The sequence below is a fragment of the Nuphar pumila genome, chromosome 3, assembly GCF_984573655.1.
Source record: "Nuphar pumila chromosome 3, dmNupPumi1.hap1.1, whole genome shotgun sequence".
Classification (NCBI taxonomy): domain Eukaryota; kingdom Viridiplantae; phylum Streptophyta; class Magnoliopsida; order Nymphaeales; family Nymphaeaceae; genus Nuphar; species Nuphar pumila.
In genome coordinates, this window is record NC_143251.1 from 127,464,208 (window position 1) to 127,487,455 (window position 23,248).

The following is a 23,248-nucleotide window of genomic DNA, read 5'->3' on the forward strand; positions in this document are numbered from 1 at the left end:
GCCATATAAAATGAACATTCTGAATCCAACTTGGTCAGTTGATTTGATACTCAAAATGAGATTTCGGGTTCAGATCTATTATCATCCAGTCCCCACCCTACCTATTGGACCTCTACCATCTGTTCGACTCGGATCTGGGTTCATCGAACCCACTGACCCATTCAAAACAATTGGACGCACCCACTGATCCCCTTCCTCCCCATCCCAAGAAAAGAAAAAAGACATTTAAAAAAAAAAAATCCAGTCTAGAAAGAGAGACTGGCATCTTCTCTTCCTCCATCTTCTTCGTTTCTGTGGGTCGGAACCAGGGCCTCTCCTAGCCTTAATTCTTGCTCAATGTTGTGAGATACTCCTCCAGAAACCCTAATTTTTTGTGGTTCTTTCTTTTGGGTGGAGACTCTCGGCCATGGTCGCCGATCTCGACCAGCACAAGCTCTGCGGCTTCCTCTGTGCGGTGGTCTCTGTCGACGCCCAGGAGACCCTTCCCCACCCAGACGACGATCTATCCCTCACCCAACTCCTTCCCTTCGGCTCTCGCTGCTCCCTCTCCCCCTCCTCCGCCGCCCTAGTCGCCGAATCCGGTGTCGTCCTCACGCCCATTGCCGATGCCGCCGGCGGTCCTCGCGATGGCAATGGAGAAGTCGAGGGGAACCCCTGGAATAGCCCGAGGGGTAAAGCTCAGGTTTCCCTGGAGAAGAGGAGGAGAATTAGGCTCGCGAGAGGGAGTACCAGCGTCTTGCACCGGCTTCACACGTTGGTCACCCACAAATGCTTGCGGATCCACGCGAGGGTCGTTCGCGTCGCGGTTTCTTCCGGCCGTGCGAGGGCGGTCGTCCTCGTGGACGTTTACTTGCCGATTGCGTTGTGGTCCGGATGGCAATTCCCCAAATCTGGAGCTGTGGCAGCCGCGCTATTTTCTCATCTGAGGTTTTCCCATTTTTGCTTTTCTATGGCAATTTGGATTGTTTTATCCTTAATTTCGTACCGGAATATTGTATGGTTTTGGATTATTTGTTATCGGGTTATTGTATAGTGCCAAAACTGGAAATAAAAGGGTTTTGTTTCGCTTATAAGGAAAAACTGTGAATCCTTGAGCAATTGAACTTGTCATCTTGAGGTGGTGTGGTGGATTTTTAGTATTTAACTGTGGATAGTAATTGCTTTTGAGGAAACAAAATTTACCATCTTGAGGTGGTGTAATGAGTCTCAGTATTGAACTGTTAATGCATGCATTGGTGTATAGCATTGCAAGAAGAAAGCATCTGTCCTACACGGACCCAGCTAAATTGCTTTCTCAAGAAATCATTCTCGTGAGTTTCAACTAAGATATGAACTAGTGTTCGCTACGTGTGTGTGGATTAAGCAAATCCCAGTGTTTTTTTCTTTTTTAATTTGGATCACTGGAACCTTACCTATGTACAGGTTTTCTGGCGATGCAAAAATTGACGGTTGTAAATGCACCGATTTTTTCTCTGAGTTTAAGTTGAGTAAGAACATCGTGACATTCCAACTAGATTGTAGGTGCAATGGATTGTGTATATATATATATATATATATATATATATATATATATATATATATATATATATATATATATATATATATATATATATATATATATATATATATGTGTGTGTGTGTGTGTGTGTGTGTAACAAAATACCCTTAAAAGCAATGACACTTTTTAAACACACAATTGCTTTTAAGGGTAAAATGAGTCTTCCGTTTTAGAGGGAAGCAAAAATTCAAACACAAATCTAAAAAAGTGACGAGGTGTACTTCAGTAATTTCAACTTAAAAAGTAAAAAATGACTTTTTTACCCTTTATAGTAACTATATATTTAAAAAAATGCCATTATTTTGTGTTTTGGTCATTCCAGTTAGTTGAATACTGCTGAGTTAATATAACTGGACTAAAGTTAGTTAAACTATATATATATATGAGTTTATTTATCATTAGTTGCATTCAACTGATTGAATGACTTTAACACCCTTACATGAAATGGTATTTTTGTAACTAATGATTACTTTTTGGGCTTAAAAAAATAACTTTCACTTTTCAAATTCAAATTTTGTAGGGTACATCTTTTTACTTCTTTTAAAAGGTGTTTGAGTTTTTGTTGCCCTCAAAATCAAGACTTATTTCACCCAAGAAGTGATCATGCATTCTAAACAATGTCATTGTTTCTAAGGGTATTTTGGCCATTTCAATTAGTTGAGTGCAACTAATGTTAATTCAGCTAGATTAATGTTAGATCAACCCTTTATATATATAATATAATATTGTGTTCAAGGAGCACCTATACCCACCTACTAAAAATCATGGGCGGGGGCTGCATCTTCAAAATCACACCACACGGATGCTGAATGTATTCAACATAGTTTTTTTGATAGAAATCATAGCTTGGATCATGTTCTTTGGATATAAAAATATGCTTTTTCAAGTCATGATATTTGGTACATTGTGAGCCATTGATACTTGAAGATCTTAAAAAACATGCATGTATGTCACAGTCACATGATCCAAAACCTGTTTTCTACTAAGAAGGGTTTTGATCAACAAAATAACAAAAAAATTATGATCTCTAGTAGGTGCATCGTGCTACAGTTGACTCTGTATAATCATAGTCACAAATATTGGTCTTGGCTATATCTCAGCGAGAAAAAATCTCAGGATATTATCGTTTTTCAATAAATCTTGGAAAATCTAAAATTTAAAACAGTTGGAAAAAATAAGAAAAATTTACATGTTAAGCAAAGAAGCAATAAGCAAATATATATTCCCTAGATTTTACTGATATTATCGCAAAAAATTGAAATTCCTGATATTTTCAAAATATTGTGAGAATTTGCCTGTAAAATCATTTTTTGATTTTACGGTGATAATATCATGGTATTTTGAAAATAATGCCAATTTCTGTGACTGTATAATAAACTAGAATTTTTGTTTTTTATATTTTTTGTTCGTTTTGGTAGATCTAACCCTACAAGCTACAGATTGATGCAAAGCAGGCTGTACCAGAGCAGGTTGAATCGCGCGACCCTGGCACGACCAGGGAACCCGACCCATCACAGGGAATAGACTATCGGATCCAGCAGCACGATCCGATCACAGGTGAGGGGACCTGATGCAGGGATGTAATACGCACCTATTCCGGAAGAGGGAAGACCCGGTTCCAAATTGAAACGGTCTCGGGTCCGGATCCAGACCCGAGACCCGGATCCGGTGATCAGCTTTAAAAAACATGTCTAGGGTTGCGTGAGGGGACATTTCTTTGAAGAATAACCGTAGTTTCTTTTCAGCAACATTCCTTTTTTTTTTCCAGCCATTTTCTTTGCTTCCCTGTTACTGTCAGTATTTGTCTTTACCTTTCATTTTATTAAGTACCTTGTTCATTGTTATTGAGATTGAAATAAAAGGAATCCAGCCTCGCCGTCGTGGTTGGGCATTGTTACTCCAGCATGTTCAGTGTACAATCGTGTGGGTATTACCTTTCACAACCACCATCTGGAAACGTGAGGGCTGAAGACTCTCGTGGTTGTGCCTTCACTGCCTTCGGCAAAACGCGTGAAGGCTGCATCAAATTGGTATCAGAGCATAGGGCTCCCCTCCCTCGAGCGTGATGTCTCAAGAAACAAGGGTTGATCCGGCAAGTGGCAAGGAGCGAGAGGCACCCATCGTTGAGGATCCGGTGCTGCAAGTGCTGGACATGGTGACTAAAATTCAAGAGAATCTTCAGCGCATCAGCAAAGAGGTCGCGAGTATATCGAAACGTGTGGATGGGATCAACAGACGACTCGTCGCTCTTGAGTCACCATTGGACCAATATGCAATTCCACTACCAAGACTGGGAGTGGACCCGATTGACAGTGCAGCAGATCGAGTGACTGCCCTGTGCGCAGGAACAGGCTAGCCGACCCCCTTTCAGCCAGACTTTGTCACCGGTGCGCACCCGGTACCCCCTTCCCAACCTGATCTGGTAACTATGGGCACCCGTCAGGCCTGTTCGGGACCCTTGGCTGGAACTCCACAGCACACGGGTGTGCCCCAGTCCAGGCCACGCCTCCCTGTGGGCCAGTCGCAAGCCAGGCCTGGTCTGCAGGACCCCAACGGCACACTGGGCCCTGTTGCAGGCCCGGGCGCGTCGACCCGACCCGGGAAGGACTCACCTTTCCCTCCGGACCCCGCGCGGGGAGGCCCTGTGGCAGCACACCCGCGAGCGGGAACATGTGAGCCCCTTTTGATTGGGTCGAACCCAAGAGGGTTCGGTCCAGTCTTCACTTCAGCATGACACGGGCCCGGTTTGCTGGGACCATCCGTTGGGTCTCAGGGAGCGGGTTTGGGTCTAGAACCCCTTCACCCGACCTACCTAGTTGGGTCCGGTTCGCGGGTTGTCCCGAACCAGATCCAACCCGTTATTTTTTATCCCCAAAATGGATCCATGTCGACCCAGACCCATATCGGACCCGGACAGAGCTCCAGTTTGGATTTGAGCCGGGTCAAAACCAGACCCATAATCATATGGATCGTAGATCGAGTTCAAACCAAGTCTCTTATCCCCACAACTCGATCCTGGGTCCAACCTATCCATATCTGGGTCCGACGAGTAGTTTAGGAATAGACCCGATCCACATCCCATCGGGCGAATCAACCCAACAATATATCAACCAGACCCTGTACCCGAACCAACCCATCAACCCAACCCTGATCCAGAGTCCAATACAGTATCCGATCCAACACCAATATCCTAACCCAAACCCATGTTATGACATCCCTACCCACCTAGGACTCAAGACCCACCAGACCCATCCACCTTACCCTGGACTTCCCGTCATCCCGGTGCCCCAACGCCGGCCGCAGATGGCTCCCGCCCACGGGCAAGCCAGACCGAGGCAGAATCAGCAGGGACCGGCGCGTCCTGAGCGCCGACCACCCATCGGTAGAGTTCGTCAGCACCAGCATCCAGGCGAGCAGTACCGCATAGAGGGTGATGAAGCAGTATGGGACGATGATGCTTTCTGGAACGGTTATCCTGCAGGAATGGTGGAGGCTCGTCAGCAGAGAGCACTAGAGCACCCCTCCACTTATGGGGTGAAGCTGGATCTTCCGGAGTTTGCAGAGCGGTTCGATGCGGAGCAGTTCTTCGACTGGTCTTATGCTGTGCAGTTCTTTTTCGACTACCACACCGTCACTGAGCACCGTCGTGTCTCTCTAGCGTCTACTCGGTTGAGAGACCTAGCCCAGACATGGTGGGTGAAGTTGCAACGATCGAGAGAGCGACAAGGACTCGAACGCGTACAGTCGTGGGAGGAGATGCAGAGATTGACGCAATCAAAATTCGTGCCTTCAGATCACGCTGAGAGAGCCTACAAGGAGTACCTGACCCTGCGTCAAGGCACCCGAACTGTGGCGGAGTACACTGCTGAGTTTCATCGTCTTTCCCTACATGTGCAGATCGAGGAAACCGCCCGCCAGTAGGTCACGAGGTACGTTTCCGGTCTCTGTCCTGCTATTTCTGATGACTTTAGTTGTATCACAGTTGAGACATTAGATCAGACAAGCAGTTATGCCATGAATGTCGAGAAAAAGCTGAAAAAGAGACAGGAATATAGGACCTCCCGTAGTGAACCATCCAGTCGACCTAAGTCGAGTTTTCCAACCAGGGGAGCAAGCTCCCCTAGAAAGGAGGACCCAAAGCTTAGAGCAGACTTTAGCAAACCTGACCAGTCAGGACCAACCTTTCATACCCGGTCCAAAGCCAAACCTAATGAGTCGACCATTTGTTGTTTTAGGTGTCAGGAGTTAGGACATGTCGCGTCTAAGTGTCCCACTGTGAGCAAGAACACCCATCTTGTTGAAGGTATTGTAGAATCAACATCAGAGAGTGAGAGTGAATCTTCGGTCAAGGATGAGGATGAGAGGGGAGTCGTAGAGTTCGACGACAATGTCAAAAATTTACTGTCCATCCGTCATGTTTTGATTGCACCCCGCGAGTCGACCCCTGCAAAATGGTTGCGAAACAACATTTTTAGAACTCGGTGCAACTGTGAGGGTCACGCGTGTGATGTTATTATCGACACCGGTGCTTGTGAGAATATGGTGTCCGAGAGCGTTGTATCTACCTTGAACCTGAAAACCGAGAAATTGTCTCAACCATACAAGATGGTGTGATTCAAGAAAGCGAACGAGGTTCTCATCACCCAGCGTTGTTTAGTTCGATTCTCCATGGGGGAGCATTACCACGATGAGGTGTGGTGTGATGTAGCCCCCATGACTGCGTGTCACATTCTGTTGGGGCGTCCTTGACAGTTTGATCGCAAAACCATTCACGATGGGCGTAAAAACACATATTCCTTCCTTTTTAAGGGTCATAAGATCATCCTTCTCCCTATCAAGGAGACAGGTTTTCCCACCGTGGATAAGCCTGAGCGAGTCCCCAGGCTTGCGGGCCTATCGTACCGGCCCTTCTTGAACCATTGTCAGGAAGATGACTATTGTTATGCCCTGGTGGCGAAACCGTTGATGAGTTCGTCTGTGTCCATTCCCGTGGACGTTGCCCCTCTTATAGAGGAGTTTTGCGACATTATGCCGGATGACCTGCCTGATGGATTACCTTCGACGAGGGTAGTCCAGCACGCCATTGATTTTGTGCCGGGATCGAGCCTCCCCAACCTCTCCGCATATCGCATGAACCCATCCGAGCATGCTAAGTTATTGCGGCAGGTCCAAGAGTTACTGCAAAAGGGCTTTATTTGCGAGAGTATTAGCCCTTGTGCAGTACCCGCCCTGCTCACTCCAAAGAAAGATGGGTCCATGCGCATGTGTGTTGATAGTCATGTGATCAATCACATCACGGTCAAATACCGTTTTCTCATTCCCCGTTTGGATGATATGTTTGATATGTTATCTGGTGCCTCCATTTTCTCCAAAATAGATTTAAAAAACGGGTATCACCAGATTCGTATACGGGAGGGGGATGAGTGGAAAACGACATTCAAAACACGTGATGGGCTGTATGAGTAGTTAGTCATGCCATTTGAGTTATCTAATGCCCCAAGTACTTTCATGAACATGATACCCAAGTGTTGCATCCATATATAGGGAAGTTTGTCGTTGTCTATTTTGATGATATTTTGATTTATAGTTCGTCTTTGTCCGATCATTTGAGTCACTTGCGTCCGGTCTTAGAAATTTTGAGAAGAGAACAACTGTATGTCAATGCAAAAAAGTGTGAGTTCATGACGTCCAGTGTCATATTTCTGGGTTTTATAGTGTCTTCCGATGAAGTTGAAGTCGATCCTGCGAAGGTTCGTGCGATCGTAGATTGGCCTACCCCAAAGACTATCAGAGAGATCCGTAGTTTCCACGGGTTAGCTACTTTCTACCATCGTTTTGTGCGAAATTTCAGTACCCTCATGGCCCCTATCACAGAATGCCTAAAAGGTACTAGTTTCCTTTAGACTCCTGTCGCGGGAAAAGCCTTTACAATCATCAAAGAAAGAATGACTAGTGCCCCTATCTTAGCTCTTCCTGATTTCAATGCAATCTTTGAGGTTGAGTGTGATGCCTCTAAAGTGGGAATTGGGTCCGTCTTAAGTCAGAACCGCCGACCTGTTGCTTTCTTTAGTGAGAAGCTGACTCAGGCCAGGTGCCAGTATTCCACTTATGATGTTGAGTTCTATGCCGTTGTACAAGCCCTTTGTTATTAGAGGCATTATCTCATTTATAAGGAGTTTGTCTTGTACACGGATCATGAGGCGTTAAAGTACCTGAATAGTAAGAAGAAGCTAAGTGCTCGTCATGCCAAGTGGGTCAGTTTCTTGCAAGAGTACACCTTCACGATTCGTCATCAATCGGGTACTCTGAACAAGGTGGCTGACGCTCTTAGTAGAAAAAACAACCTTTTGATGACCATGTTAGTGCAGGTCATTGGGTTCGAGCAGTGCAAGGAGTTATACCCGACGGACCCTGATTTCCAGCAAGTCTGGGAAGGGTGCATCTCCTCAGATCGCACTATCGACCACCGTTTTAGTATTCATAATAGTTACCTCTTTCGTGGGAACGAGTTATGTGTGCCTGATTTCTCCCTTAGGCTTCAGTTGATTTCCGAATTACATGAGGGAGGGTTAGCTGAGCATTTTGGACATGATAAGACGTTCGCTCTGTTAGATGAACGATACTTCTGGCCCAAAATGCGCAAAGATGTTATCAACTTCATTCAAGGTTGTCATGTGTGTCAAGTGTCCAAGGGTCATCGTCAGAATAGTGGTCTGTATACTTTGTTACCCATCCCTGAGCGACCGTGGGAGCACGTGTCCATGGATTTTATCGTGGGTCTTCCCAGAACTCCATGTCGTTTTGATTCAATTTTAATCGTTGTTGACCAGTTCTCCAAAATGGCTATTTTTGTCCTGTGCAAGCAAACCACCGACGCCTCATTAGTAGCTTCCTATTACTTCAAGGACGTTGCCCGCTTCTATGGGTTACCTCGCACGATCACATCCGATCGTGACGCGCTTTATGAGCTATTTTTGGAAATCGTTATGGGCTTTATTGAAGACCAAATCAGTAGCACGTATCACCCTCAAACCGATGGCCAAACCGAAGTTGTGAACCGCACGTTATGAAACTTGTTACGGAGTTTAGTGGGGGAAAATGTCAAAACCTGGGACCTAGTCTTGCCTCAAGCCGAGTTTGCATATAACAGCTCCATCAACAGATCCACGGTCAAATCTCCTTTTCAAGTTGTTTATGGACGGTCGCCCACTCATGTCGTAGATCTAGCTCCAGTGTTCAGTCTCCCCGACCCAGCCCCAGCCGCCTTTGATGCCGTTGAACACATGCGTGATATACATAGGCAAGTCCGAGCCAAACTCGTTGAGAGTTACGAATCGTACAAAGCTTTCGTTGACCAAGGTCGTCGCGACATCCAGTTTCAAGTCGGTCAGTTAGTTTGGGTTTACTTGTAACGCCCCAAATTTCAAACTTGCGAACCCTTTTCAGAAAAACAGGCAAGAGACTAGAAATATCTCTTTCCTTCAGAGTTTGTTTATGAAATCAGCGGAAGATTTTTCTTTGATAAATCATAAGGCAAGCTGACAACTTTGGGCACGTTAGCTAAAAGAACCAAAACTGACAAGATTCGGATATCCAAAGGGAAATCCGATACGAACCCAAGCGTCCAGGACGCGAGCTAAGAGCAGGAAGAAGAAGTCTTGAAGCCATCTTGCAATCGCGCCATCGCCCGTAGTGTACCTAATAAACACCTGTACCCATAGAATAAGTTAGTTTCACGAAAAACTAGTAGGTGCACAAGAGAGACTACAAGGAACTGAATTAAGTACATTTAATTCAGTAGGCTACGCAGTTTAAAGCAGATATGCAGTTAAACAGGTAAGCAATGCAAGCAGGTGAATAGTGCAAACACGTAAGCAGTACAAGCGAATAAGGCGTGCGAGCGAGTAAGTAGTTCAAGCGAGTAAGCAGTGCAAATGCGCAAGTAGTGCAAACAGTAAGCAGTTCAAAGCAAGTAAGCAGTGCAACTGACCAACGCAGCATACGATCCATTTGATCGTAAGTTGAAAACTACTACGCAACAAGCTTGTCCTCGTTCCTAGAACGAGGTCTCTGCATCTAATCACCATCAGGACATCGTTTGTCGCTCACTACTTCTAACAAACGCATTGTCCTGAACGACCTTAATCTATCCTCATCTCTCAAAGTCTTACGCGGCTAACCGTCACCGGTTATGACGCACTAAGGCGTCATACCTTCTCAGAGAAGCTCACCATTCCGTAGAAGGTCCAAAACATGATCACTAACTCAAATCACTAACGATCTGATTCTCACATCTGAGTCATGCATGTAATCATGATAAAACAGAAAGCCGAAACTATGAATTCATAGTTGGCTATCACAAACAATCTCAAAAGATCGTCACAGCTCACCATAACTTTTTATGGTAAGCGAAAACACAAGATCCACGTCGGATCGTTCGGTCCGAGAGATATATGACCGGACAAGGAATTACCGCCCTAGAGGGTATACCTGATCTTGGACCCTACCCTTCCTCACAGGAGTTCACCGTCTTTGCAGCTACCCGTTCGTGGACAGTGTACATTCTCACAGAGATCTCCCACTCTAGCCGAGTCACCCGATCTGGGAAATGTATAACCTCACAGCGAAACCTTTGGGAAACCGATCCCCAACATATGCCATATCCAATGAAAATCATTGCGATACACGCATCAACACAAAAGACCGCTCTTGGGGTCGATAGCTACTAATACCAACAACAAGATCAACGCCGAATCACCTGGTCTGGGAAATGTATAACCTCACAAGGAATTCCGCTCTAGATGGTATACCTAATCTTGAACCATACACTTCCTCACAGGAGTTCACCGTCCTTGCGGCTACCCGTTCGTGGACAGTGTACATCCTCACAGAGAATCTACCACTCTAGCCGGGTACTTGGTCTTGATCATACACGCCCTCGCAGATAATCCTTTGGAGATCAGGTGCTCGTCAGACACCCTACTCGGTGATACACGCATCTATACAATCGACTGCTCCGAACAGTTGACTGCTCTTGAGGTTAGTAGCCACAATATGGGCACAAGCATGTATATCAGCAATATGCATTGTATCACTCCGCGCAGAAGCATATAATCCTACGCATCGTATGATTGCCACGAGGAATATTGCAATCCTCAAATAGGCCCTCAAAGCATGTGTAAACGACACATGAGAACGCGTAGATATGGCAATTCAGTTGATTCTATGGGCGAAGGGTAACTAACTCTACCCGTCAGCCAAACAAAACAACTGAATAAGACAAGCACTCATAGCAATGCTCGTAAAATATATAATTACCATAAAATGGCTCAGTTCATGAACAAGTAATTAAATTAATCGTAAGGCATAAACCATTACATCACAAGCCATTCATAAGTAATCATACGACAACAATTATATCACAATATGTAAGCAACTTATAAGACAAACGACCACATCAATCTTAGTTGCCATCAGTTCGTAGATTACGAGCTGTTTGCAATCACATCAATCATAAGAGATGCAAGCCAACAAGTGCTATGCTACAATAAGCACCAAACAGTTCGACCAAGGGATAAAGCAAGTCACATGCTAGTATGTAGCAACTGGCATAATACTACTATTATAAGCATTTAACTAGTATGAGAAACTCCTTATTACTCCGCAAAGAACTGCATAAGCAGTTTAACCAACTAGAGTAACGCCTTGACAGGCGTACACAGCTCAACGAGTAGCATATTGAACTATCGAGCAAGCAAGCGAATTAGTAGTGCAGGCGAAGCAGTAGTGCAAGCGAATCGGTAGTGCAAGAGAAGCAGTAGTGCAAGCGAAGCTCACGACTCAACGACCAGTGTGAACAAACCTTATGTTTCGATAATTACGAACCTGCGGGTACGCGCAGGCAAAACGTAGACCCAACTGAAACTAGTTCGGGCATCTGTTATTCTATGTATTTTCAATAACCCGAATAGCTAGTTGAGTTCGCTCCAAAGGGACGGCTTTAGCCGAGAGAGGATTCCCCAAAAGAGGCTGTGCCACGGACGCATCCAACTTCTGCAGAAGTGTTGAGCTAACTAATGTAGCCCCTTTCCCCTAACTCCAATGACTGGGGAGGCCGGATCGTTGCCCGTAGGGTGGTTGTTAACAACCTGTCCATTGGAGTTTGTACCGCTCTGTCCTCTCCCTTAACAGACACAAAGAAGCGAATAGGTACGTTAGGGGTTGCTTAACTAACGACCCATTCTATGCTGTGGTATTTAAACCACCCGAGCATCTTGCCTGTGAAGGCGAATGTGAGGCCATTTATGTGATTACAACATTTTGCATTTAGCGTTGTTCGAGGTCTTACGACCGTCTCATCCGATCATCGCAGTACTAGACGTGTCGTGCACGACTACAAGTACTCTAGGATGAAGGGGGGTATAGCTCCTCAATAGAAGCCTCAACAGGAGTGTTTCACAAAGATGTAAAGTTTATCTACTTTACTTTATCTTTTGAAACAACAGTACCTTGTGCCAACATTATGCATGTGATTATCTCGAATCACATCCGCTATCGGGGTATCTACATGTCTCGCATGACTCGATACCGGCCTCGATAAACGGGATACGGGTTTCTCAACAGAACACCCGCTAAGAAGTTCGCTTGAACCCCCAATTCGGGATCACCCGAGATATGCCAAAAAGGCGAGCAGAACCAGCCAGTCACATCCTTCCAAATGCTTCGATTTGGAGCAGTCTTTGATGCTTTTGCGCAGCTCCCTGAAACCTCAAGTCGACTCTGCAGGGCTGCACGCACGAAGAGTCAGGATCCTTGTGAGGTATCCCTCTCCTTAGACGAGGATGTATCGCCAACTCCCAACTGAACTCTTGTCGCAAGAGTGAGTGATAGATGTCTCTTGCATCCTCCACGAGGATGCCTTTAAGGCATACGCAAAGAGCACGAACCTGCACGTCATCTGCAAAAGCAAGGCAATACCAACACATATGCAAAAGCAAGAGCCTAGGCGCAACGGCAAAGTAAAGGCGGTAAGCAGAAGTGCAACGCAAACCCTCGCACAGCGCGCGATGGCAAGTAAAGACTGTAAGCAAGAGTGCAACGCAGAACCTTTGCACGATGCACAACGGCAAAGTAAAGGAACTGTAAACAGGAGTGCAACACAAAACCTGTGCGCGATGCGCAACGGCAAAGTAAAGGAACTGTAAACAGGAGTGCAACACAAAACCTGTGCGCGATGCGCAACGGCAAAGTAAAGGACAAGGATCGCGAAACTGCGTCCTTGAGTTAAATGTGTACTCGTATAAATATATATGATATATATATATATATGCATATATATATATATTTATTTAATTGTCCTTTTTAGTTAATTGAACTCAATTCAATTGTCCAAGTCTTCTGTGCAATCTTCCCCTACCTTTGAGAGGTGCTAGCTTGCTGTCGTCCGCGGATGTCCGCGATTGGCGGCTTGGGTCGCAGAGCGCGAGCGGGATCCGTCGTACGAGCTGCAAAAGTAACGATCTTAGCAAGCTAATACCAAAATAGAAAGTCAGAGGCACTATCGCTGCCCTGACGTAAGGGAAACAGAGGCAGGGGCATTGTGCGCATGCGCACCTGCTATAAGCGCAAGAAGCAGAAGCAGGGGCCGCGAGCCCCTGCTGACTTGCTGTCAGCGGACTCCGAGGAGGCAGGGGGTTGCACCCCTACCCTCATAAAGCGAGGGCAAGCAGGGTTGCGCCCCTGCCTGACAAAGTAGAAGAGAGGCAAGGGCAGAGCCCCTGCCTGTCAGCAACGAAGGGGAGGCAGGGGGCTTCGCCCCTGCCAGACGACATACAAAGAGGGAGGCAGGGGGCCTTGCCCCTGCCTGCCGAAGAACAACAGAGGCAGGGGTGATGCCACTGCCTAAAGAGAGAAAAGGCACAGGGAGGGGGCTCGACCCCTCCCCTGAAGGACGAGGGCACAGGGAGGGGGATTGACCCCTCCCCTGACCAAAAGAGGAAGCAGGGAGGGTTCGACCCTCCCCTGCTGTCAAAGGGAGTAGGAAGGGGTCGACCCTCCCCTGCTGTCAAAAGGGAGCAGGGAGGGGTCGACCCTCCCCTGCTGTCAAAAGGGAGCAGGGAGGGGTTGACCCTCCCCTGCTGAAAGGAGACACAGGGAGGAGGGGCTCGGCCCCCTCCCCTGTCAACACAAGGAGCAGGGAGGGGGCTCAGCCCCTCCCCTAAAGTAACACGAAGCAGGGAGGGGGCCCATGTAATGAAATAAGCGAAAGAAACCAAGAATGCTAAAGCATTCACTATGTCCCACACGGACAAGTGCAACAAGCACAAGAGAGAAAATCCACTAAGGGATATACAAAGGGCCTTATAAAAAGGCTACACACATGAAAAATAATATCACTATTATTGAAGAGGAGCTCTCAAGAGCAATACACCATACATGGGGGGTTCCCTCTATTTTTAAGAAAAGGAGACCAAAGGGGCTCCCAATAGAGTCGTTGGGAGCCCCCAACGGTCACATATGTGACCGTTGGGGGCCCCAACGACTCCATTGTGGGGCCCCTTTTCGGTATCCAAAAAATACAAAAATAAAAATAAAAAGAAAAATAAAAAATGGTGAAATAAAAGAAACAAAATAAGTACCCCTATGGGGTACTTTGTGAAATGACCATAATACCCCTATCGGGTATTATGGTATTATTACATATGTTTTAACACCCCCCTCAAACTTTACGGGGGAATGACCGAAAGTTTGCCAAGGAAGAACAAGAAGCGAGGAGCAGGCAGGGCTTTTGTGAAGAAATCAGCAAGTTGATATTCTGAAGTGACATATGGCAGTGTTACTGTCCCACGAAGATATTCATCACGTACATAATGACAGTCCATTTCAATATGTTTCGTCCTCTCATGGAAAGTGTGGTTGCTGGCAATGTAGATGGCACTTTTGTTATCGCAACAAAGCTTCGAAGCCCCGGTAATTTCGACTCCCATATCTTGAAGAAGACTTCGAAGCCACACCAGCTCCATTGTAGTAGTTGCCATAGCCCTGTATTCTGCTTCAGTGGAAGACAATGAGACTTTCTGCTGTTTCTTGCACCTCCAAGCAATTAGCGAATCTCCTAGGAACACACAAAAACCAGTAGTTGAGATTCGATCATTTGGGTTTTCTCCCCAGTCAGCATTAGTATAAGCTAGTAAATCTAAGGAAGAGAGTGAGAATAGGAATAGCCCTTTAGTCAAAGTATTTTTAATATATCGAATGATCCGGAGCATAGCACTCATATGCACAGATGTAGGAGCATGCTGAAATTGGCTTGCAGAGTGCACAGCATGAGCAATATCGGGCCTGGTGATAGTCAGATAGGTGAGGGAGCCTATGAGTTGCCTGTAGGGCGTAGGATCATCCAGCAGAACTCCATCCTCCAGTCGTAGTTTAGCATTGATAACCTCGGGAGTTTCCACCTTTTTATCATCTGAAATCCCAGATTTGGAACATATGTCTGCAGCAAGCTTCATCTGTGACAATATATACCCTCGAGGAGAGTATGCAACTTCTATACCAAGAAAGTACCTGAGAAAACCCAGATCAGACATATCAAAATTATGTTTTAACATATTTTTAACTTTAAGAATACCGCTTTCATCATTGCCAGTGATGATCATATCATCAACATAAAGCAGAAGGATGATGATACTATTACCTGCATGTTTAACAAAAAGAGCAGTGTCAGTATAACAGGAGCGAAATCCCAATTGTAACATGATAGCACTAAATCTATCATACCAAGCCTTAGGGGCTTGTTTAAGACCATATAAGGCTTTTAATAACCGAAGGGTTTGACCTTGGTTAACACTGATTCCCGGCGGAGGGTCCATATATACTTCTTCATTCAACTGACCATTAAGAAAGGCATTTTTAACATCTAATTGGAATATAGGCCATTTCTTAGATGATGCTACCGCAATTAAAGTTCTAACGCTTGTCATGCGAGCCACGGGAGCAAAAGTTTCCTCATAATCGATGCCATATTCTTGTGAGTATCCCTTAGCAACTAATCTAGCTTTATAACGCTCTAGGGAACCATCACTTTTTGTTTTGACTTTGTAGACCCATCGACATCCTATAGCTTTCTTATTTGGAGGAAGGTGAACTATTTCCCAAGTTTTAGCTTTATTTAAAGCATCTAGTTCAACTTTCATTGCTTCAACCCAATGAGGTATACTTTTTGCTTGATTATAATGGGAGGGTTCATAGTAAGAATGCAAGGCTATTAGACAAGCTCTATATTTAGGTGAAAGAGTTTCATATGAGACAAACCTATTAGGTGGAATTGATTCTCTAGAAGAACGCCTAAGGGAGGTTTCTTCTAGGGGTTCATTAAGCCGCAAGATTTTTTCTAAAGCACTAATAGGTTGGGCTTCCTCACGCCGAGTGTATACTTGGAGATTGTCACCATTAGTTGGTGATACATCATTATCATGAGAATCATGAGTATTTTCTAAAATTTCCGGATGACTCAAAGAGTCATCATTTGAATCTTCTAAAAGATCATTGATAAACATATAATCAATTTCATTTGATTTTTCCAATATGTCAAATCCATTTTCATCTTCTAAAAAGGTTACATCTTTGGAGACAAATAACTTATTGTTTTTATGATCAAAGCATCTATAGCCTTTTTGATTTTCACCATATCCTAAAAATACACATTCTATTGCTTTAGGTGACAATTTATCTCTTTTATGTAAAAGAACAAAGCATTTACACCAAAAAATCCGAAGACGATTGTAGTCGGGTGTCATATTAAAAAGTTTTTCATAAGGAGAGATATTATTCAATTTTGAAGATGGCATCCTATTGATTAAATAGGTGGAGGTTAACACGGCTTCGGCCCAAAAATTTTTAGGAATATTTTTAGAAATGAGTAAGGATCTAGTGGTTTCCAAAATATGCCTATGTTTTCTTTACGCTAGACCGTTTTGTTGAGGAGTTCTTGGGCAAGATTTTTGATGACAAATGCCATGTTGTTTTAGATATGATTGAAAATCATTTGATAAGTACTCTCCACCCGAATCGGATCTAAGAATGGATATTTGACTTTGAAATTGATTTTGAATTTTTGCATGGAATTCTTTAAAGAAGTTAAAAACTTCCGATTTAAAGTTAAGAAAATAAATCCATACATATCTAGTATAATCATCAATAAAAGTAACATAATATGAATAACCACCTTTAGATAGAACCGGAGATGGCCCCCAAACATCGGAATGCACCAATTCAAAAGGTCTTGTTGTCACAAAGGATCTAATAAGAAAAGGAGTAGACTTCATTTTGCCAAAAATGCAATCTTTGCATCCAAAAGGAAAAAAATACATTTTAGAGTAACTTGGATGTCCAAGCCTTTTATGCCAAGTTTCAATATTTTTGTCTTGGACATAAGTACAAAATGAGGTATTTGGAAGCATTAAATTATCCATAAAATAAAGGTCTCCCTTCCTATGGCCTTGCCCAATCCGCTTCCCGGACCGGAGATCCTGCACAAAGCACCCTTGGGATGAGAAAGATATTTCACATCCATGGTCGGCTATTTGAGAAACGGAAAAGAGGTTAAGATTTAATTTTGGAACTATTCTAACTTTTGGAACAAGGAAATTTTGAACATTTTTAAAATCAAGAGTTACAACACCATTTATTTTGAGAAAAGTTCCATCGGCCGTAGAGACACAAGACATTTTTGAATTGGTGTGCACATTGGTTAATGCATTTTCATGAGGGGTCATGTGAAAAGAAGCTCCAAAATCTAAAATCCAAGAGTACGTACCGGGAGGTGATGATGAGGCAATGGCGGCATCGGAGGTGGAAGAAGTGACCTTTAAAATTTGTTGAAGAGCCAAGGAGATTTGTCCAAGAGTATCTTTGAGATCCCCGTTCTTGCCGTCATCTTCTTTGGTGGTGGATTCTTCAACGGAAGCCACCTTTGACTTGAATGCTCCATTTAGCTTTGGGCAAACGGGTTTAATATGTCCCGGCTCATAACAATGGTGACATATAATCATTTTTCTTCCACCACTCCCTTGCTTACCAAAATGAGGTGGTTTGTATGTTTTAACATGATTGCCGGGTTTAGATACGGCAAGAACTTCCTCTATGCTTTTACCCATGCTATGCCTAGTCTCTTCTTGAGTAATCTCGGCAATAGCTTCTTCTAAGGGAGGAAACGTGGATCTATGGAGAAGTGATGATCTCACTTGTTCAAATTCGGGACGAAGCCCAAATAAAAATTGAAACAATCTATCTTGTTCCATTTGTTTTTGTCTTAGAACCACATCCTCCATAGATACCCATTTAGGCTCTAAAAGAGCCAATTCATCCCACAAAGGATTTAGAGCACTACAGTAATCTTGTATGCTCATGTCTCATTGTTTTGTGGTTCTTACTTTTTCTTGCAAGAAATAAGCTCTTGCAAGATCCTTTTGGGTAAACATACCCTTCATAAAAAACCAAGCTTCATTTGCCCGGCGGAATTTTACAATATTTGCACATACCTTAAGTTCGACATTATTCATAAACCATGCTAGGATTTTTGCATGGTTGCTCTCCCAATCTTCCATTTGATGATTATAATCTTCAATGGCCTTGAGACGAGCATCACCTTCAAGTGCTTTCTCTTGATCTCCTTCCATCTTTGTGAGCTTAAGTTGGGGTTCCGGAACGGTTCCCATTACATAACCCCAAAGCTTCTTGCCTTTGAGATTATTCTCCATTGCGGATGCCCACATCATGTAATTTTTTCCATTGAGTTTGAATGATAGATCGATCTTGACTTCCATAGCTACACAATGAAGATGTGAGAAAGAAAAGAAGTAGAGAGACAAGATTTTACCTTTAGTAGATCTTATGGCTTTGATACCATGTAATGAAATAAGCGGAAGAAACCAAGAATGCTAAAGCATTCACTATGTCCCACACGGACAAGTGCAACAAGCACAAGAGAGAAAATCCACTAAGGGATATACAAAGGGCCTTATAAAAAGGCTACACACATGAAAAATAATATCACTATTATTGAAGAGGAGCTCTCAAGAGCAATACACCATACATGGGGGGTTCCCCCTATTTATAAGAAAAGGAGACCAAAGGGGCTCCCAATAGAGTCGTTGGGAGCCCCCAACGGTCACATATGTGACCGTTGGGGGCCCCAACGACTCCATTGTGGGGCCCCTTTTCGGTATCCAAAAAATACAAAAATAAAAATAAAAATAAAAATAAAAATAAAAAATGGTGAAATAAAAGAAACAAAATAAGTACCCCTATGGGGTACTTTGTGAAATGTCCATAATACCCCTATCGGGTATTATGGTATTATTACATATGTTTTAACAGCCCAGCCCCTCCCCTGTCGATCAAAAGGGCAGGGAGGGGGCTCGGCCCCTCCCCTGCCGATCAAAAGGGCAAGGAGGGGGCTCAGCCCCTCCCTGCCGATCAAAAGGAACAGAGAGGAGGGGGCGAGCCCCTCCTCTGCCGATCAAAAGGGTAAGGAGGGGGCTCAGCCCCTCCCTGCCGATCAAAAGGAACAGAGAGGAGGGGGCGAGCCCCTCCTCTGCCGATCAAAAGGGCAAGGAGGGGGCTCAACCCCTCCCTGCCGATCAAAAGGAACAGAGAGGAGGGGGCGAGCCCCTCCTTTGCCGATCAAAAGGGCAAGGAGGGGGCTCAGCCCCTCCCTGCCGATCAAAAGGAACAGAGAGGAGGGGGCGAGCCCCTCCTCTGCCGTAACAGGAGGCAGGGAGGAGGGGCTCGGCCCCTCCCCTGCCGTGACAGAGGGAGCAGAGAGACGGGAGAGGTAGAGAGGAGAAAGAGAGTGGCGAATGAAAGAGGGGGAGGTGCGTACCTTGTGGTCGCCGGCGGCGGCATCGTCGGCGTCGGAGGGAGGTCGGAGGTGGCGGCGGGTCGGCAACACAGAGGAAGGAGACGAGAGAGACCGAGAGACAAGAGGGGGAAGGAGGTTTCCAGAACCTCCCCCCCTTCGTCGCTGCGTGCTTTTAAAAGCACGCAGCCGACTTGTTTACCCGGGTCGGATCCGGGTCCGAATCCGGCCCGGATCCAAACATAATTTTTTTTTTCCGATTATTACATCCTACCCTCCTTAAAAGAATTTCGTCCACGAAATTACCTTGGCCTACATTAGTAAAATACAAGCCAGGGTAATCTTCCCCAATGTTTGACCATTCGTAAGCTGAATCTTTGTTCGAGTTTCTTGCCATCCTTGGAGTAAATAAGGAATACCCAAGATCAAAATCTCAGGAAGCTCGAAAAAGAAGCCAAAAACATCTGTACTACTCATGCGTAACATGAGTAGTTCGTAAAAAACCCAGCAGTGTTGGTACATAAGCATAGCATGTCAAGCCATTTAGCTTAACAACGCTAAAAACATTTATAAAATGAGAAAATTTGTATACTTACAGCGCGATGCGGATGCTCAACGGTCAAGAATCCTTACTTCCCTTAGCTCTGATACCAAGTTGTAACGCCCCAAATTTCAAACTTGCGAACCCTTTTCAGAAAAACAGGCAAGAGACTAGAAATATCTCTTTCCTTCAGAGTTTGTTTATGAAATCAGCGGAAGATTTTTCTTTGATAAATCATAAGGCAAGCTGACAACTTTGGGCACGTTAGCTAAAAGAACCAAAACTGACAAGATTCGGATATCCAAAGGGAAATCCGATACGAACCCAAGCGTCCAGGACGCGAGCTAAGAGCAGGAAGAAGAAGTCTTGAAGCCATCTTGCAATCGCGCCATCGCCCGTAGTGTACCTAATAAACACCTGTACCCATAGAATGAGTTAGTTTCGCGAAAAACTAGTAGGTGCACAAGAGAGACTACAAGGAACTGAATTAAGTACATTTAATTCAGTAGGCTACGCAGTTTAAAGCAGATATGCAGTTAAACAGGTAAGCAATGCAAGCAGGTGAATAGTGTAAACACGTAAGCAGTACAAGCGAATAAGGCGTGCGAGCGAGTAAGTAGTTCAAGCGAGTAAGCAGTGCAAATGCGTAAGTAGTGCAAACAGTAAGCAGTTCAAAGCAAGTAAGCAGTGCAACTGACCAACGCAGCATACGATCCATTTGATCGTAAGTTGAAAACTACTACGCAACAAGCTTGTCCTCGTTCCTAGAACGAGGTCTCTGCATCTAATCACCATCAGGACATCGTTTGTCGCTCACTACTTCTAACAAACGCATTGTCCTGAACGACCTTAATCTATCCTCATCTCTCAAAGTCTTACGCGGCTAACCGTCACCGGTTATGACGCACTAAGGCGTCATACCTTCTCAGAGAAGCTCACCATTCCGTAGAAGGTCCAAAACATGATCACTAACTCAAATCACTAACGATCTGATTCTCACATCTGAGTCATGCATGTAATCATGATAAAACAGAAAGCCGAAACTATGAATTCATAGTTGGCTATCACAAACAATCTCAAAAGATCGTCACAGCTCACCATAACTTTTTATGGTAAGCGAAAACACAAGATCCACGTCGGATCGTTCGGTCCGAGAGATATATGACCGGACAAGGAATTACCGCCCTAGAGGGTATACCTGATCTTGGACCCTACCCTTCCTCACAGGAGTTCACCGTCTTTGCAGCTACCCGTTCGTGGACAGTGTACATTCTCACAGAGATCTCCCACTCTAGCCGGGTCACCCGATCTGGGAAATGTATAACCTCACAGCGAAACCTTTGGGAAACCGATCCCCAACATATGCCATATCCAATGAAAATCATTGCGATACACGCATCAACACAAAAGACCGCTCTTGGGGTCGATAGCTACTAATACCAACAACAAGATCAACGCCGAATCACCTGGTCTGGGAAATGTATAACCTCACAAGGAATTTCGCTCTAGATGGTATACCTAATCTTGAACCATACACTTCCTCACAGGAGTTCACCGTCCTTGCGGCTACCCGTTCGTGGACAGTGTACATCCTCACAAAGAATCTACCACTCTAGCCGGGTACTTGGTCTTGATCATACACGCCCTCGCAGATAATCCTTTGGAGATCAGGTGCTCGTCAGACACCCTACTCGGTGATACACGCATCTATACAATCGACTGCTCCGAACAGTTGACTGCTCTCGAGGTTAGTAGCCACAATATGGGCACAAGCATGTATATCAGCAATATGCATTGTATCACTCCGCGCAGAAGCATATAATCCTACGCATCGTATGATTGCCACGAGGAATATTGCAATCCTCAAATAGGCCCTCAAAGCATGTGTAAACGACACATGAGAACGCGTAGATATGGCAATTCAGTTGATTCTATGGGCGAAGGGTAACTAACTCTACCCGTCAGCCAAACAAAACAACTGAATAAGACAAGCACTCATAGCAATGCTCGTAAAATATATAATTACCATAAAATGGCTCAGTCCATAAACAAGTAATTAAATTAATCGTAAGGCATAAACCATTACATCACAAGCCATTCATAAGCAATCATACGACAACAATTATATCACAATATGTAAGCAGCTTATAAGACAAGCGACCACATCAATCCTACTTGCCATCAGTTCGTAGATTACGAGCTAATTGCAATCACATCAATCATAAGAGATGCAAGCCAACAAGTGCTACGCTACAATAAGCACCAAACAGTTCGACCAAGGGATAAAGCAAGTCACATGCTAATATGTAGCAACTGGCATAATGCTACTATTATAAGCATTTAACTAGTATGAGAAACTCCTTATTACTCCGCAAAGAACTGCATAAGCAGTTTAACCAACTAGAGTAACGCCTTGACAGGCGTACACAGCTCAACGAGTAGCATATTGAACTATCGAGCAAGCAAGCGAATTAGTAGTGCAGGCGAAGCAGTAGTGCAAGCGAATCGGTAGTGCAAGAGAAGCAGTAGTGCAAGCGAAGCTCACGACTCAACGACCAGTGTGAACAAACCTTATGTTTCGATAATTACGAACCTGCGGGTACGCGCAGGCAAAACGTAGACCCAACTGAAACTAGTTCGGGCATCTGTTATTCTATGTATTTTCAATAACCCGAATAACTAGTTGAGTTCGCTCCAAAGGGACGGCTTTAGCCGAGAGAGGATTCCCCAAAGGAGGCTGTGCCACGGACGCATCCAACTTCTGCAGAAGTGTTGAGCTAACTAATGTAGCCCCTTTCCCCTAACTCCAATGACTGGGGAGACCGGATCGTTGCCCGTAGGGTGGTTGTTAACAACCTATCCATTGGAGTTTGTACCGCTCTGTCCTCTCCCTTGACAGACACAAAGAAGCGAATAGGTACGTTAGGGGTTGCTTAACTAACGACCCATTCTATGCTGTGGTATTTAAACCACCCGAGCATCTTGCCTGTGAAGGCGAATGTGAGGCCATTTATGTGATTACAACATTTTGCATTTAGCGTTGTTCAAGGTCGAACGACCGTATCATCCGATCATCGCAGTACTAGACGTTTCGTGCACGACTACAAGTACTCTAGGATGAAGGGGGTATAGCTCCTCAATAGAAGCCTCAACAGGAGTGTTTCACAAAAATGTAAAGTTTATCTACTTTACTTTATCTTTTGAAACAACAGTACCTTGTGCCAACATTATGCATGTGATTATCTCGAATCACATCCGCTATCGGGGTATCTACATGTCTCGCATGACT

The 23,248-nt window shown here is 44.6% G+C and overlaps 1 protein-coding gene across 3 annotated transcripts in view; it reads left to right on the forward strand.

Moving 5' to 3' along the window:
- The first annotated feature begins 252 nt into the window (after window positions 1-252).
- The window catches only part of LOC149843705 (F-box protein At3g54460-like), a 77,800-nt gene continuing 54,804 nt past the window's right edge, over window positions 253-23,248 (forward strand). For all 3 annotated transcript variants that reach the window (XR_016430912.1, XM_090000030.1, XM_090000028.1), the window contains exon 1: window positions 253-927. Coding sequence is in view for 2 of the 3 variants with exons in the window: in XM_090000030.1 (XP_089856156.1) it covers window positions 407-927 (521 nt within the window). In the remaining variant the exon portion in view is untranslated. The remainder of the gene's footprint in view (window positions 928-23,248) is intronic.